We start from the raw sequence: 19147 nt of genomic DNA on the forward strand, positions 1-19147 counted from the left end.
TGTGAGTAAATAATAAATTATATCTAACAAGAGAAAATATATATGGAATTAAAAATGAAAAGACAAAATTATCCTTTAGAAGACTATGAAAGAATAATCTTCCTACCCGGCTGAGTTTGGGTGAGTTGACTAATATGAAGCTGTACATCAGGTAGATGTGAAAGACAGATAGGGACTATTTCCTCGTCTCAGTAATTAAATTACTTTACTTCTTGTTGTTAATTAACAATACCTTTTCACTTTCAGAATTTTCTGGTGGACAAAATAATTAATAGTGTAACTTTGGATAAAGTGAGACATGAAAAAGTTGTTAAATTCCATAAGTAGCCTCGAGGATATAGTAAGAATTTAAGAATTCTGAGATTACCGCAACGGTTGTTCGGAGTGTTTGGAAGACCGAGTCAGTGAATGGAAATTAGCAGAAGAGATAGATAAGTGAAGAGAGATTCCGAGATCCAGTCTAACAGCATGCGCAACAACCTCGCACACCAGAACTTCTTTCATTATAAAAATCCCAACCAACAACAATAAACAAATCCACTGCCGAACTACATGGGTGGCAATGGGAAGCACAGATGGAAAATCTCCTTCCACCGCTCCTCTTCCCAATCCTCCAAGCTCGACCCCAAGCTCCCTCCCAAGGAATTTACGTGCCCCATTTCCGGTTCCTTAATGTTCGACCCGGTTGTCGTCGCTTCGGGTCAAACCTTTGAACGTCTCGCCGTTCAAGTCTGTAAGGACCTCAACTTCTCCCCCAAACAAGAAGACGGCACCCGGCCCGATTTCTCAACGGTAATCCCTAACTTAGCCCTCAAAACCACAATCCTCAATTGGTGCGATAAATCACGCAGCCAACACCCGCGCGCACCCGATTACGCCTCCCTCGGGGGCCGCGTCAGGCAGGCAATGCTTCTTTCGGTGGGACAAAATCAACAGGAAGAACGACAAGAACGAATTAGGGTTTCCGAAACGGAGCTTCTCAACGCGGTCCCGGATAACCCTCCCGTCATTTTCTCCCACGCCGCCACTGAGTTAAGCCCCCGAGTCAACCACTTCAACTCGGGATCCTCCTCCGAGGAGTCGGTCATCATTCTGCCCAGTCCGGGAACGCCGTTACCGTTTACTGTTCGTCCAACCTGCTTCTCCTCCTCCTCCTCCTGCGAGATTGAAATTGAAAACCCTAGCGCGCCGGTTTCGGAGGAAGAGGAAAGAATATTGAAGAAATTGAAGAGCAGCGAGGTGTTTGAGAAAGAGGAAGGCGTAATCGCGCTGAGGAAGATCACGAGGAGCAAAGTGGAGGCTAGGCTCTTGCTCTGCACGCCGCGGGTGCTGCTGGCGCTGCGCGGTTTGATCGCTTCGCGATACGGCGTTGTTCAGGTCAACGCAGTGGCGTCTCTGGTCAACCTCTCGCTGGAGAAGCAGAACAAGGTGAAGATAGTGAGGTCGGGGTTTGTACCGTTTTTAATCGATGTTTTGAAGGGGGGATTGGATGAGTCGCAGGAGCACGCTGCGGGCGCGCTTTTCAGTTTAGCCTTGGATGATGATAATAAAATGGCCATTGGCGTTCTCGGCGCGTTGCAGCCGCTGATACACTCGCTGCGTGCCGAGTCCGATAGGACTCGGCATGACTCGGCGCTCGCGTTGTATCATCTGAGCCTGGTTCAGAGTAACCGAGTGAAGCTGGTGAAACTCGGGGTGGTACCGACGCTTTTGTCCATGGTGGTGGCGGGGAATTTGGCGAGCCAAGTGCTGCTGATTCTTTGCAACCTGGCGATGTGCACGGAGGGGCGCACGGCTATGCTGGACGCGAACGCGGTGGAGTGTCTGGTGGGGCTGTTGAGGACGAACGAGTTGGACTCAGAGGCGATTCGGGAGAATTGCGTGGCAGCGCTGTTTGCGCTGAGTCATAGGAGCTTGAGGTTCAAAGGGTTGGCGAAGGACGCGAGGGTTGTGGAGGTTTTGAAGGAGGTTGAAAAAACGGGAACAGAGAGGGCCAGGGAGAAGGCCAGGAAGGTGTTGCACATGTTGAGAACTGTGGGCGATGGAGGTGATGATGAAGGTGACGAATTTTACGACACGGTCGGGTTGACGCGGAATCGTTACCGACTTGGTGCTGGCAGGAACCACAACATCCTCAACACGACCACGTTTTAGGTTTTGATTTCTTTCTGGTTTAGTTTTTCCACATTATTTGTTGGTTTAGGTTTTGTAGGAAAATATGGTGAAAAGGATGAATAGGAAACGAGTTTACATGGTGTTGCTGGGTGTAAATCATGGAGGTGGTAAACTGGCAATCTCAAACTTATTCTGTTTTATTTCATTTTAGTTTTTAATATTGGCTATTGATGGGCGTTATATTACAATCTGTATGTAATCAGGGTTTAGGTGAATTTTGGGTTGGATACTGGTGTGTACATAATTATACTCGCTGTCTAGTGTCTGCTTTAGTACACAGAAATGAGAAAACAGATATCTGTAGAGTGATTTGTGAATTCACTGGATTGGTTGTGTTTATATATGTAAATGTATAAACTATGAGGACCAACATCTTCAGTTTCTTTTCCTCATTATGCACATGTCATTCCTTTTTAGTAGCTGTTTTCGTTTCAAAATTCAAATGGCAAAATTCATGCAAATATGGCAAATGAAAAAGAATTTGACCAAACTCGATTTATCTGAAATTCATACCTAGGATTCTTGTCTCTGGCAAATGATTTTCTGTTTATGAGCTAAAGCCTGTGTCACTAAATAATAATAAAAATTAATGCTTCTATATGGAAGAACCTAAACTCCTACAGTGAAAGATTGGAGCCATGGAGAGGCCAGACTCTGTAGGCCTAGCTGCTCCTCCTCAACCCAATACCTAGGCTCGGGCTGTTTTGTCCAACTGTACTGCACATTTGGCAAGTTTCTTCGGTTTCCTTCTAGCCAGAAATCTAAGGTGCATGTGCTTGAAACTCCCGTCAATGTACTAAAATTTTTTGCTTTATAGTACACGGTTACTTCACTTACCTTAATCCAATGTTTTTGTCTGTTATTATATTGGTTTCGTTCTCTTATAAACACTCACCTTAATATTGGTATTATGCATAACAGGCCTTAATCTTGATATCAAGTCATACTCCAAATGCTTGGTCTTGTTTTTAATCGAAGACCCCTCCTCCTTTAGAACCTGTAACGTGAACTTCCTTTCCCTTCCATTACTTGTAATAAGCACACACCTCTGACTAGTTTGGTTAAATCTTTCAACAAGTGTTTAAAGTGTGAAGAAAATAAAAATTAAAGAGAAAGGTTAATTAAATTTGTGCCTGGATTTAAAATTAACTCAAACACCTCAACTCATACAAAGTTGAGGCTTATACATTAGTTTTAGTTTGTGAGGGAAGTTTAATGAACATATATGAGGGAAGCTTACTTCGAAGTGGTTCTTAATTAAATACAGACAGGCTCTTACCAAAGCATCCATCTTGCAATTATATATTTGATTGTCAACTGCCTCTAGACTTTCACTTGGTTGGATAATACATTAGATTGTTACAAATTGCATAATTTGGTGATTTTAATGGAGGGTTTGGTGAAATTATATTGTAAATTATGTCTTTTTAAATCATTCCAGGATAAAATTTGTTTTTTGCACAGGGCTGTTGATGGTGATTGCAAAGAAGGATGTAGAAAATGTCGTAGAGAAGGGAGGAAGACTTCCTTTCTTGCCTTAAACTTTCTTCTTTGAGAGAAGAGGCAAATTATGCTAAATAAAGAGTATTCCCGTTGAGGCAAAATAATAATTTTTTAATCTCTTTGACTCACTTTGTTTTATATGTTTACCCTGTACAAATTCACAAAATTAATTGTAATTAAAATGACTGCTTGGTTCTATTGGATTGCAGCTAGGGCTAAATTGTTATTGTATTTTAGTTTCTGAAAATTGAAAACAAAAACTGTTTCAGCTAAATTTTAATGTAAGAGATTAGAAAATATTATCTTAACATGAGATTATGTTCTGATAATTGTACAGTGGCGAGTGCATCTAATGACATGGTTGTATGTTAAATTCCGATGTCAGTCATATCGTTACAGGGTATGATGGATCAGCTCGTTTTAAATACAGTAAACCATATCATTATAAGGACTATTAATGTTCAAATTTTATTTTCAATTTTAGTTTTAGAAATAATTATGGGAAATCAAATCTATAAAAGGGAATGATTAATTTTTCTAATTATTTTTCTTAGCTTATTATGTATTGTCCAATTATAAAATTATTTGTAATCAGAAAATAATTCTTATATAAATTTATAAATATTTAAATTTCAAATAGTTAATAGAAATTAATCAACAGCATCTAATTAACATTAAAATTATGAATTTAATTCATAAAACAATTGTCTGATCCTAAATCGACTTCAAATAGTTAAAATAAACGTCTAATCGTAAATTCAATGTACTTTAAGATAACTTATCAATATTCAATTTTCTATTAGTTAATAGGAGTTAAAATAAACGTTTAGTCTAAATGTGCTTAAAGTAAATTATAAATATTCAAATTCACAATAGTTAATAAAAGTTGATAAACAAAGTTTTCTCCAACAAAATCTCGTTTAGATTTTCTTAATCTGAAAAGTTTATCAAACTGTTCAAAGAACTAGAAAGAATTTAAAGAATTCAAAAATTCTAAAACACAAGTTTAAAAAAAAAAAACTAGATGTTAAGTTATTTTAAAAACTTAGTAGTTGTGTTTGGATGGTTTATTTTCAATCGTTATTTTGCTTATTATTTAAAAGTGTGATTTTTTTTATAAATAAATATTAGTTTTTTAATTTAATTAGGGTGTTTCGCATTTAAGATTTTACGAAAAAATTCATTTGATATAAAAATTACTAATTTTTTGAATTAGTCTTACTCAAATATTTAATGAATTTAATTTCTTGTTCAGTTGAATTTCAATGAGAATTTTGTGATGTTTCATCAAACAAAATAGAAAGGTAAATTAAACTCTAAGTACGAAATTTATTCTTAACAAATTAGTTCTTATAAAAACTATACAATAGAAATATAGTAAAATAAAAATAATAAAGATAAAAATCAATAAAAGATTAAAAACAAAATAACAAAAGATAGAAAGAAATAAATTTATAATAAAATTTTAGAAGATAAAAACAATTATAAAGAAAATAGGTTGATTTCAATATTCTTTTTAAATAGGATTTATCATTGGTTATCTAAAGATTATTGTTCAATTAACTATTGTCTTAAATATTCAATATTCAAATTAATCAAAGTAAATTCTCAATTAAATTGTTCGCGTTCTCACTATTAATCAAAGTACATCCTCAATTAAAAGCAAAAACTTTATAAATTAGTCATACTAAATTTAACCAAAGTACATTCACAATTAAATATTACTATGCCTAACCATGTTTATTTTTTTACCTCTTATATAAAGTAAAAAGTTAATTAACCGAAGTACATTCTTGATTAATTGTTGTTAATGTTTCTACCACTAATCAAAGTACATTCTCAATTGGTGGCAAAAATTCATTCAATCACATGAAAGTTTATAAATTTAATCAAAGTAAAGTCTCAATTAAAATTAAAAACCATTGGACCTATATGATTGATATGTTATGTAGATTTAATATCATGTTTACTTGCTATGATGTAAAAATCATTATTTTTACTTGATTAAGAAGACATAGATAAAAATGAATCAGCACAAGAATCAAAAGAACAAACAAATTTATTCATCTAACTGCAGAATCCAGTTAAAAAATTATAGTTGAATCAATCTAGAGGCTTAACACTCCATGAAATATTGAAATAACATGAAAATAAAAGAAGATAGGGTGTGGAGAACAAGAGAGAAGAGAGAGGACAAAATTTGAACCCTAAAGGGTTCTTAACCTCCCTCAATAAGCTCAACTTATGTGTAGCTACACTAACACGCTTCAAAATATCCAAAGAATATTTATACAACTAAAAGACTATTTTTATCATGTTGTCAACACCCAATTTTGTCTGGTTAAATAAAATTCATCACAAAAATAAATAAATAAAAAGAATAAAATCTCAAAAATAAAAAGTATCAACCATTTTCAAATGATGACGAGCCAGAACTACGTGATCCTTGATTCTCCATCAAGAGTAGAGATATATAGGAACAAGACTAGTCCTTGTCAGGTTCACTTTCCTAAAAATCCAAAATTATCCACAATCATTCCCAAATAATTTCCAAACAATTTTCCAAATAATTTCTCAAACAATTATCCAAACAGATTTTGCAAAAGAACTACACATCCCTGATTTTTCACACGAGAATATGTAATTCCTGATTTTTCACACGAGAATATGTAAGAGCGAGGTCAATCCTTGTCGGACTTAAAAAAAACAAAAAAAATATTGTTTATTTCATATTGTCTTGCATTATTATTTTCGGGGAAAAATAACCATTTGAAAACCACATTAACTTTGTACAGTTAATTAAAGGAACTGTTTTCATGCAGGCGTTGTAGGGTGTTAATACCTTCCCTACACGTAACCGACTCTTGAACTCAAAATCTTGTGTCGGAGACCATGTCTTATTTTATGGTTTTTCTATAATTTTTCAGAATAAACTATGGTGGCAACTTCCAAACTCTGATTTTCAAAGTTTTATTTATTCTTTTAAAAAAGTTCGCCCTCGTCGCGATTCTGATTACGAGACATGTTTTTGTATCTCATTCTCAATAAACCTTGTTATAACAAATCCTAATTAAAATATTTTTTAAGTACAAAAACTAATTAAAAATTCAATATCAAAGGCTAAATGAGAGTATAAATATTCACTCATCACCCATTAACACAATTAGTATTTTTGGCTTTTTTTTTAGTTTTTCCCGTGGAAATGAGAACGCAATAATAATGGATGAAGTGTAATTTAAAGATGGTAAACTCCGAAATGATATGCAGTGATACAAGGATCGCACAAATTACAAAGGAATGTAAAGAACACAAAAGTAAATTGCAAGAAACAAATTACTAAGGAAAGTAAAAGAAAATACTTATAACATAAAGCAATCAGAATGGTGACCCAAATTGTAAGAACAACTTGATTAGCCATTTTTCCTCTTCGTAGTGTTTCTTAGAATGTCTATATTGTTCCACAATTTATTACTTTAGTAAAAGACAAAGTAAACCTATCATATTGTCTAGTCTTCCTTGGACAGTTACAATATTTTGAATTTAAAATTTAAATAAATTACATGCGTCAAATCTTTTTATAATTGTTCTAAAAAACTATCCTTAGCGGTTTTGGAGTCCACATGATTATGTCTCCATAATAGTTGTTGTTTTACTCTTCTTTCTGATTTTCTTTGACCCTTTTCTTTGATTATCATTCATCAATCGATGTCAATTATATTATTTCCTCTCTACTTCGATCAACATTCTAATAAGGGGTAAATAACCTATTTCGATTGCCTAACAGAGGTAAATAGCACACATCTAAGGAGTTACAAACTCGTTTTACGACATTCTTCACTAACACCATCCTTGTAAAAAATTATGTGTTGTCGTCTTTTATTCCTTGCTATTTAAATAAGATTTGACATTCGGTCAAATTATGCGAAAAATCTTTCTAGTTATTTTCAATTCCACATCAACTCTGAATTTCAAATAATTTCTTCCTACTTCTTAATGTCGTCAACAATAATACATAATATTAAAATTGTGTAATGTTTTTGAGAAATGTCGATTTTTTTTAGTTAGTGTTAGTTTTAAACTATTCATGATGACTTGGGTCCATGAACCCATTACAATAAAGGTTTACTACATCATTTGATCCCTACTTTTAGGGGTTTGATTCAAAGTAATCCTACCTTTTAGAAAAGTTCAGTAAGACCCATATTTTGTTAAAAAATGTTCGATTTGGTCATTTCCGCTCATACTGTTAAAAACATAACGGTGCAAATGCTACCGTGACATCTCATAAGCACCTGGCACACGTTAATAGGTGGACTTAAATAATTTTTTAATTTAAAAAAAATCTCTGTCACATCATCATCTCTAGACAAATTTCTCTCCAAGAAACCCTAGTCGCCGCACCATCCAGTGCCGTCACTGCCATCCTTGCTGACAGTCGTCCTCTCCAATACATCACGCGCCACCACCAAAGCATCTTCTCCCTTCTGTTGCACCTCCATCACCTTCGCATCTCACCTTCGTTCTCACGCCACCACCCAACGCGATCCCTTGCTATGCCGCAACCACCAATCTTCACTATTTTCACCCTCACTACAGCCAAATCGTCGTCGTGCCAGCAGCACTACCGTCCAATCTCCACCACAGAATCGTCCACCACTAACCACTAGCCAAATCGCCAGCTGCTGCAGATCGCGAATCGCCACTCTTCTCCACCACTAATACGCCGTTGCTTGCCTCCACCTGCAACCACAATCAGACCTACATGCAACTCGTGGAGACCTAGGGTTTCTCGCGTTCTCGTCGCATAGCTTTGGTGGTGGCATGTGATGCGTTAGAGAGGACGGTTGCCGGCGAGGATGGTGGTGACGGCGCTGGATGGTGAGACGGCTAGGATTTCTTGGAGAGAAATTAGGGTTTGTCTAGAGATGGTGATGATGACGTGGCAGAGACTTTTTTTTTAAAATTAAAAAATCATTTAAGTTCACCTATTAACGTGTGTCACGTGCTTATGAGATGCCACGATGGCATTTGTACCGTTATGTTTTTAACGGCGTGAGCGGAAAGAACCTGATTGAACATTTTTTAACAAAATATAGGGTCTTACTGAACTTTTTTAAAAGGTAAGATTACTTTGAACCAAATCTCTAAAAGTAGAGACCAAATGATGTATTAAACCTAAAGTGAACATAGCTTGAAGGACCAAAGAAAGATAGCTTGAAGGATCAAAGAAAGTTGAACGGACCATCCATCAAATACTAAAGAATCATTCCACAACATCATGAAAAGGTTTAAAGCTTGCCCAACACATACCTTAACGCCCAACGAAGGCGCGTCCAACACGCATGATTGGCGCTCAGCGTTGCTGTTTCAATCAGCAACTTCTTGATGGACCTAATGCATGGTTTTCATAAATTAAACACAGGCCTGCCACTTGGCAGCTGATCCACTTTTCAAGGCTGATTAATTAGCTTGACCGAGCATGACATTATTATAAATATCATGGTCCATTGTAGAGACACTTTTAAGGAAATGAATGTGGTTCTTCTATTGAGAAAACTCAAGAGCACTCTTCTCACTTTGAAAGTCACGGCTAAGGATTTCGAAAAGGTCTCCTCTAGCCACCTTCCAATCCCCGAGGCATCTCTTCTTCCAATCCTTCATTTACCGTTGCAATTACAGTTTTCTTCATCTCATGAATCACTTGTTCACTTGTTCCGCTGCGTGTTCTTCCTTTACACCGCTTCAATTTCATTCTGTTGCGTTCACAAATCATGTTTTCTGACGAGCCAAGGTCATTGCTTTGTCATCAAATGGTAGTCAGAGCTCAAGTTGCGAGCATGCGTTAGAGATAAGTATCTCTAGTGTTGTTCCGTGGTGTTCATGAACTGTTCGATTAAATGTCTATAAGAGTTAATCTGAGTTAGTTCTATTTTAATAATCATTTCTATTTTGGATATTCAAATCTACATGCTCATTCATGAATCTCTTGCCCACGTTAGGAATTCCAGTTCTGTGATTATGGTCTGTGAGTATTATTCAGTCTTCTTTCATTTTAATCGGCGGATTTGCTTGTTTGAGCTTTTAGTTTGAAATCTTATTCAGTTGTGTTTAAGTCATGTTGTTTGCTTCAATTGTCAAAGTATCGCAAGTTTTAACTGGTTGATTTTCTGTTTTTTCAATTTGAATTTTTGATTTGCGAAGTCTGCACACCAATTGAGCCCTAAAACTCCTATGAGAGAGCTTGGTGATCACTAGCAGTGAATCTGCTCAACTAAGTTTCACCGAATTAGCTTATCTTTGAGCCATTTTTTAGGAAAAATCTGTTTGACGTGCCTACTTTCATTCGACAGCCTTAATTTTTTTTTGCTTGTCACTTTTATTGCAACTCTTTCGTCCTGTCAATTCTGCTATTTGGTTTAACTTTTTTTTGTTTTTTAATTGTGAGTTTCTTGCTTTATTCCTTGGTGGTCCTGGGTTTTTTTTGGTGTGATTTGAAAACTGCAGAACAGCTTTGGAAGAAGAAAGCTTGAGATTGGTAGCATATTAGGTGGTAGTGACCTTTAAGAATCTGTAGACGTGGTCTGTCAAAGCTGAAGTACCACTAAATTGATCATTTTAAAAGCCAAAACAGCAACGTCATTATCAGTTTTGAGAGACATGCACTGCTTCTTTAATTCAAACTCCGCACTCAAGAGATAGCAAACTCCAAACAATAGAGAGCATACTAGTTTTGAGAGAATTGTGTGGCTATGTTACCCTAACTTTTCCTAGGTAACTAGAGAAAGTGTTTCAGTTTTAAAATTGGCTGAGTTGTAATCTGTGTTTGCTATGTGCCTGCTGTTTCTAGTTAACCTTAATTGCTTGTTTGTTTATTCTTTGTTGTCATATTGTTTAGGTTTCACTGAAATTTCTTATTGGAGTAACCAATTTTTCCATTTATACGTTAATTGCTATTGTTGGTTTAGTGTGGTTGTTGGTTGTGTATAATTGTCTTGGAAGAAGTTCTCTATCTAGTGGTAGCATCTTAGGAAGTGGGAGCTTTCAAGAATCTCAGTTCCAGAATACTGCAAATGACCAAATTGGTGAGAGTTGATAGCAAAACAGTAAGAGAAAAGCACTACAGCAGAATGCAGCTGTCCATGAGTTGAAAATAGCTTGTAAGCCAGGATCAAAATCAACAATATGCAATTTGGTCTGATAGCAACAACAACATGGGATATCTTGATGAAATTTGAGAGTAATACAGGAGAAAGAAGAGTCAAACAGCAGAAAGTTCTGGACATAAAATGTGAAATCTGAGAGAGTGTGGCTAATTCTGAAATTTGTGAAAGAAGATAGAAGAGAAAGATAGGAGAGAGCAAAGGAAGAGAAGTAAGAACTTGTGAAAGAAAAGGTGAAGGCAAGAATCCTATTCAAAGAAGAATTGCTATTAGAGGCACCTTCCACTACCATAATCCTAATCCTAATGGATCCAAGTATTTTAAGGGGAGATTTTCAATCCTATAGTTTTTCTCCAACTATTAAGTTTTCATTCTTTGTTCCAAAATTCTTTTTGTGAAAATATTCCAACTTCCTCCTTAATTATTTCAACCTCCTTAAAAAAATTTCAAATCACATTTGGAGTTAGTGTTACCTTTTAGATTACAATTAACTCAAGACAAAAATAAAAGTTTTTATAAAGTAGGACTCCTAGTTTTCATCAATGAAATAAATCAAATTCCGAGGAGATCTTCTTCTAAAGTTATCTTTCTATATACTTTGTCTCTTAAACAAAAATTAATTAAGATTATGTTTGATGCTTTGTGTAGAATGACATTTGATCTAGGAAGAGTTCATGTGGACCTCGAAATAAATAAAGTGATCTATAAATGTTCTGCTCCCAAGAATGTTATGAGCTTCTTCAACAATAAAGTCAAGTTTCTTCAGAATAAAAACGACCCCAAATCTAAGGACAAATGCTTCTTAAGAGGGAGGGATGATGACTTGGGTCCAAACCATGGACCCATCATAATAAACATGGCTTCAAGGATCAAAGAAAATTGAAAGGATAAGACATTAAATGTTAAAGAATCATTCCACAACATGGAATGATTCGCAGTCAGCGTTGTTGTTTCAATCAACAACTTCTTGATGGATCTAAACATGTTTTTATACACATTTTTCATAAATTAAACACATGGCCTGCCACTTGGCAGCTGATCCACTTTTCATGGTTAATTAGTTAGCTTGCACGAGCATAGGGTTATCATAAATATCATGCTCCATCATTGTAAAGACACTTTTGAGTGAATGAAAGTGATTCTTCTGTTGAGAAAAATCCAAAGCACCCTTCTGACTTTGAGAGTCACGACTAAGGATTCCAAAAAGGTGTCCTCTAGCCACCTTTCAATCTCCGAGCTATTTTTTTCTTCCAATCCTCCATTTATCACTACAATTACAATTTTCTTCATCCCATCAATCACTTGTTTCGTTGCGTCGTCTTCCTTTACATCGTAATTTCATTTCGTTGCGTTCACAAATTGTGTTTTCTGGTGAACTGAGGTCTTCGTTTCGTCATCCATTGAGCTTAAGACTTATTCTAGCAAAAAAACTAACTGACTCAGAAAAAATAGTAGAGGACATTTTATTTAGAAATTTGGCCTATTTTTTTGGAGGTTATTATTTGTCATATTATCTTTCCTTATTTTTGAGAATTTTTCTAAATAGATGAGATATTATGGTTATTTTATATGTCCTCCAGAATCAATCATGATTTTTGTTTTCATTCGTTATGTCTAATTTATTAGTTATCTCTAATTTACTAATTGAGCTATTTAACTTGTAGATATTTCTTCTTGGATATGGTCCTTAAAGTTCCTAATTGCATCTTTTCTTTTTTTGCGCACTATCCTAACATGTATTCATGACACACCAAAGCTCTCACCCTTAAGCCTCAAACATCTTATTAAGGTGTTGAGGCTAACCTATATTCCAAATCTATGATTATAACATATAAAAATCCCTATCCTTAAGCCTTATTCCTTATCTGAGGCATTAAGGCAACTTTATTTCAAATAATTTAAAAAAAGTATTTATGTCTACGTTTTATGTTTTGACTATTCACCATATGTTTATTTTTACATTGTGTTTTAATATTCTATGTATGTTTGACAATGCATATATCTATTATTATGTATTGTTGAAATTTATCAAGCTATAAAGAATACCTTTTTCACATCATCCTACAAATCTTCCATTACCTTTTTTGCTGATTAATAATCAATGTTAATATGTATATTGTTGACCATGATATTTGTCAAAACGACCTCTGATCAAGTTAGGATCGATGTTAACCTTGGTAATAGGGGAAGTCACCATTTGACCCATATAGGATCATTGACAAACTTAGCCTTGCCAAGATGGTTTCAACCAATTTGGGATTGATACTTAACTTAGTCTTGCCAAGACAACCTCTCACTGGGTCAATGTCAAACTTAGTCTTTAACAAGACAACTTTCGATCGAGTCGGGGTCGATGTTGACTAAGTCAATTTTTTAATTTCTTATCATTTTTAGTTGTAAGATTTAAATTTCTTGTATCCTTTATACTTTTCCCTAAAAAAACACTTTCAAAATTATCATTCTATTATCTTAAAAGTATCGATAAAGGATTGACTAAAATCCTATTTTAGTATTCTAATTCTTATAAAAAAATTCAATTAAATTTTTTAAGAAAATAATCCAATTAGGTCCTTTTCATTTAAATTAATGTTAAATTTTCATTAAAATTTGTAAATCAAATCATTTCACCTAAAAAACCTAAACACTTAAATTAATTTTATTTTTTAAGTGAAGTAAAATTTATGTATAAATTCTAATAAAAATCATTTTAAAATATCTAATTGAATCATTTTAAAAAATTAAAAAACTAAATTGAACCAAATAAAAATTAAAAATTTAATTAAATTTTTTATAAGAATTGAAGAACAGAATACTAAACAACTAATTCTATAATTCTTAATAACGAGAAGAAGGAAAAAAGAAAAAAAAGGGACCGTTCTTAAATATTATTATAAAGGAAAATTATAAATATACCATATATATATATACATATAACTTAAAAAAAATGAACATAAAATTAATTTAGAAATAATAAAGTGATATTCTCTATATTTAAAAGGATTTTATTTTACACTAAAAATAGTACTTGAAAACTCATTTTAAAACTAGTTTAGTTGATAAAAAAATGTTTTGTATTTATAAAAAAAGCTAGGAATTGAAAAATAAAATAGTAAAGCTAAAAAAACATCAAATCTCCAATTTCACTTTACTCTCTATAACTAAAAACTAGATGGTTGCTTTTTTTTTTCTATGATAAAACTTATAATATATTCATGTGCTTATAAAAAACCAATCTATTTCAGAACTGGTTTTCAATTCGGACGTTGACCTGATACATCTTTAACACTTCCAAAATTTCAACCATATTTAACCATTACCACGTTGTATTTCTCTAATTATTTATATCAGTTTTATTTCTCTTTATTTTTTGATTTTTTTTAAATAAATATTATAATTATTTTAGATATCTAGTATAGTTTTTTTTTATATAGATCTCAAATAAATAAAAGGTTTGATTTACCAAAAACACTCAAATAAACGGTTTAATTTTCTATGTTTTTCTTTATTTATAGAGATAACGTAGGTGTATGTGGTTTCATGATAATGTAACTTAAATATTTTCTATTCATGACTTACACCTCATTTTTAAAAAAAAAACTTTTTTAAGTCAATAAATATAAGATAGCCATTTATAATAAAATAAACGAATTCGTAAATTAATTTATTTTTAATCTAGGTACCACTTTGAACTGACATGAAAATTTAATGGTTAAATATAAAACTTTTACATCCCACCATAATTAGGTTATGTTTACTTTGGCTAATTTAACTGTTCACGATGACATCGAAATGCAGATTTCATAAATTTATTGTGTTTGTTGTAGAAGATTTGCAATAATTTGAGAGAATGAATTTGCGAAATACAAAAGACAATGAATCATCCCATAAGTAAAGAGATTTGATGAGATTCACGTAGTTTTATTAAAGTACTTTTATGGATTTTTAAAATAAGGATATGCATGGAATATAGTGATGCAACTCTACGTGTAGTATGGGGTATGTTATGGGGGCAGAATTGATTTTGCATAAATAATTTTTTACTCTTATAAGAAAAGAGTCACTTTGGGTTTAGTTTTCTAATTGTTAAAACCTTAAATTTAATAATAATAATAATAATAATAATAATAATAATAATAATAATTCACAATTAATTTAATATAATTAACACTAATTATATTTTATTTTAAATTACTTTTATTTTTCTATTATTTTTTAAAATGTATCCTAAAAAAATGTTTTGTATATTATTTTTTTAAAATTTTACTATTTCAAATAATTTCTACCAAAAAATATATTAATCATAAATATCATTTTATATTATTTTTGTCATTTATTAATAAATATAATTTTATATTATTTTAATAATTATGAGCATTTTAGTAATCTTTAATTTCTACCCATTAAATAATTTTTTTATCTATCACACCAATCAAATCCTATACTAATTCTCATATATTTTACTTTCAAATTCACTCTCAATTACTTTCAAATCCATTCAAATAAATAACAAAAACTTTATCTTTAAATTTATTCAAATTCATCAATTACATCTCGGGTGTGTTCATTTGGGGTTGATTGGAGGAGATGATTTGGGGAAGAGTGATTGAATGGATTTGAGAGGATTTGAGGGTAATTTTTTGTGTGTTTACTTGAGTGGATTTGGAGGTAATTGAGAGTGGATTTAGAGGTAAAGTTTGTGAGAATTAGTCTAGGATTTGATTGATGTGACAACTTTAAAATATTTGTTTAATTGGTAGAAATTAAAGATTACCAAAATGCCCCTAGTTATTAAAATAATATAAAATGATAATTGTTAATGTTATATTTAATTGTAAATTTTTTTATAAAGAGTAAAAAATTAAAAAATTATTAAAATTAATTTTTAAAAAGTAAAAAAATTATAATTTAGTAAAATGAATTTATTTTTAATGTAGTATTTGCTTATAATATAATTTAGTTCCAGGTAGTATGAATTGATTTGTTATGAAAGTGAGATTTATTAATTTTGAATACAGCTTATAATATTACATGACATGAAATAAAAAATATTTATAAAGAGTAAAAAATTAACGTTAATTATTAGTAATAAAAGTAATATAAAATGATAATTGTTAATATTATATATAATTGTAAAAATTACTATAAAAAGAAAAAAATAATAAAAATTATTTTTGAGTATAAAAAATAAATTATTTATTATTATTATTATTTGAATATAATGTAATTTATTAGTGGAAGATGTAACCGAATATGTAGAAAGTGTAACCGAATATGGTAGAAAGAGAATAAAACAAGGGGTTGTAATGAGCACAGGTAAGGAGTTCATACTAACCTTTAAACATTGGCTCTTTTTTTGTATCACAAATTGGATAATCATGGGGGCAACAATTTACAACACATAGCAGAAGTTAACCCACGCTGCAACGTCTCCAACACAGCTCGTAACCGAATACAGCTTCTGCTATCCGAATACACTTCTGGGAGAACCGAATAGGCAGGAGACTAACCGAATACAGTTTCGCATGGTTTTCTTCATACACTTGTAACTGGATACGCCGTCTTTGAACCGAATACGCTTTCACAGTTTTTCGCCTTCTCCAGCACAATCCTCTTCTTCATCTCCTCCACCCATCCACCTTATCTTCTTTATGAGTGCACAATAGCCAATTTCGAGCTTCGAATGCATGGTTATGAGTTAATATATTATATTAATCATGCAAAACAAAAGTAGACGCGAAATTATGAAATTGGAGAGGGACACATTCGATTTTTATATTACGATTCCTCCAAATCGCCTCTGTTAAACGGGTGACAAAACACCAACGCATCCTGCAATTCAATCGTATTCCTTCCGCGCGATTCTCTTCAAGCGAACACGAGTTTCTCTTCTTTTCATTATTCGCTGTTATACGTAAACAGAAAAATATCTCCGAAGTGAACACGAGCATAAATTATCTCTTACAGATGAACAGAAACTAAAGCAAGAGGAAAGAGAAATAACATTTTCTATAAGAGGTGGAACCCACTCTAGTTAAGAGACGAAGATTAGGATAGACATAGCGAATAAATAGAATGAATAATAATAATGCATTGTCGTTATTTGGTGTGACAGGGTACGGAAGGTACATCCCTTATAATTCAAATGAAATGAAATCATTCTGATTCACAACTCACCTGCTTTCATTTCCGCACTCACACTGATGTCTCCCACTGTGCTTCCCTTATCATTCTCATTTTATTTATGTATCAGACTTAATAATATAAAAATATGGAAAGTTTCATTTTACAAATTACTTTTATAAGATTAATTAAGTCTAATTATAGGATGCTAAAGGAAGATTCATTGAACTTATTAGGTTAGAGTCTATCCATTATTTAATTTTATATTTAAGATGATTGTCGAGATAGTTTAGTTAGGTTCATTTCAGTTTTTGAAAATTTTCTTACTTATAGACCTATATCGAAAATAATTTTCCTAGACCTAGTCAACTTTTATTTCCAAAACTATATAGTTTCAAGTAATTGAAACTAAATTAAATTAAATATAATGTTAATTTTTATTTTTGTTTACTTTTCAATATGATTATTATCCTTTTTATTCAAACTAAGTAGTTTTTTTATGTCGTATAAATTATCAATGAAAGATGAACTCTGCGTGTTATAAGTCAATTTATGGTTTTTTTTAATTTTTCTTATTTTTAAAAAGGTTATCAACCTGTCAAGTTAACATTATGTCATCTAACGTATCAATGCAACATGTTAATGTCTTTAATTAAGTCTAAATTTTAATTAATTTTGTTCAATTTATTTCAAAATTTTGTTAATTTTGTCTAATCAATCTCAATTTTAAATTTTAGAAGGAAATTTTTTCATTATTTTTAAAATTAGATAAAAATTCTTCATTATTTTTAAATTTAAAATAAAAATTCTTCATTATTTTTAAAATTAGAAGAAATTTTTCATTATTTTTAAAATGTTCTTAGTCCCTTAACTTTAAGTGAAAATTGGAATTAATCAATCTTCGAAACTTTGACCAAATTTAGTCCCTCAACTTTAAAAATATGTGAATTTAATCTTTTTAACCAAATTTTGTTAAGTTTATTTAAAATTTTAAATGCGTTTCATAAATAGGATTTGAGTTGCTTACACCCTTTGACAATTTGATTTTCAATCTTAATTGAGTAACGCGTTTGAAACCTCAAATTAAATTAGTCGAAAATTTTAAAGAATGTCTAATTTCTATTTTTACTAAAAACATATTTAACTTTTTTTTAAATTTTAAGGAAAATTCTTCATCATTTTTAAAATTAGAAGGAAAATTCTAATTTATTTTTAAACTTAGAAGGAAAATTATTTATTATTTTTAAAATTAAGAAAAATTCTTTATTATTTTTAAACCAACTCTAACCCTATTTTTCACATGTAGAGAAAATCAAACATAACTCTAGTAATTATATTCCAATAATATAGTTAGAGTTCGTTTAAAAATAAAGAAATAAATATTTAATAAAAATGTAAATTTTAATAAAAATTAAATTTGTTCTAGACAAACAAAATTGGAGTTGAATTAAACAAAATTAACACTAAATAGAACAAAATTAATAAAAATTGAGATTAAATTGAATATAAGACATTAACACTTAACATTGACACTAACATGTGACATTAATATTGATTTGACACTTGACACTAACTTAACACACGACACTAACATTGTCACGTGGCATAATGTTAACTTGACACCCGACAACTTTTTAAAAAAAATTAAGAAAAATTAAAAAGGATTAAAAAATTAAAAAAGTTGCACTATATGGTTAAATAATTTAAGTTTATTATTATTATTATTTTGTTGTTCAAAGTTTAAAAGTAGGGATGGTTAATATCATTTTATTTAAAATTATAAAATTAAATTGAATGTATATATTAAATGAGAAAATAATACAGTGAAAATTTGTTTTCTAATAAAGAATTTATTAATTTGAATTAAAACTGAAAAATATATATTTATATAGTTAAAAAAATAATTTGTAATAAAATGACTTGAACATTAAATAAAAATATATTTAAAATGGAAATGAAAATTGATAACAATACTTGAAAAGGAAATTCACCAAAAATCAAATTAAATCGATAAATTATAATATTAGTTTAAATCTTATGTGTCTGTTTTTATATACAGAGGTCTAAGGTTTGATATTTTCATATTCTTCGACAAATGTTGGTAGCTGTATGTCTCTTTTTTGGATGAATAGTTCAATGTTTGTCTAGTGTGAGAACATAGAACAAATGGGTTAATATGTCAAACTTTT

At 31.5% G+C, this 19147-nt stretch overlaps 1 protein-coding gene and 1 long non-coding RNA gene across 7 annotated transcripts; both read left to right on the forward strand.

Moving 5' to 3' along the window:
* Nucleotides 1–358: 358 nt before the first annotated feature.
* PUB38 (plant U-box 38) lies at nt 359–3952 on the forward strand. Of its 6 annotated transcripts, XR_015784142.1 has the most exons (4): nt 359–2154; nt 2782–2941; nt 3097–3174; nt 3640–3952. XR_015784142.1 is itself a non-coding variant. In XM_088106202.1 (2 exons), the coding sequence occupies exon 1, from the start codon at nt 553–555 to the stop codon at nt 2152–2154; it is 1602 nt and encodes a 533-aa protein (XP_087962328.1). In that variant the 5' UTR covers nt 359–552; the 3' UTR covers nt 3617–3952. The 6 variants fall into 6 exon arrangements, 3 of the variants coding, with proteins under 3 accessions (XP_087962328.1, XP_047154993.1, XP_047154992.1); XR_015784141.1 differs by having other exon boundaries at nt 2782–3174; XR_015784143.1 differs by lacking the exon at nt 3097–3174.
* A 4956-nt stretch (nt 3953–8908) lies between these two features.
* On the forward strand, nt 8909–12067 carry LOC148203453 (uncharacterized). Its single transcript, XR_015784144.1, has 2 exons — nt 8909–11071; nt 11487–12067. It is a non-coding gene; the product is annotated as an uncharacterized LOC148203453 (long non-coding RNA).
* Nucleotides 12068–19147: the final 7080 nt, after the last annotated feature.

This window comes from Vigna umbellata, chromosome 2 (genome assembly GCF_029865625.1).
Source record: "Vigna umbellata cultivar VRB3 chromosome 2, Vumbellata_1.0, whole genome shotgun sequence".
In the NCBI taxonomy this organism is placed as follows: Eukaryota; Viridiplantae; Streptophyta; class Magnoliopsida; order Fabales; family Fabaceae; genus Vigna; species Vigna umbellata.

Bases quoted from the DNA above. Each gene is read 5' to 3' on its own strand.
- PUB38 (XM_088106202.1), top strand. From the start codon at position 553: ATGGGTGGCAATGGGAAGCACAGATGGAAAATCTCCTTCCACCGCTCC.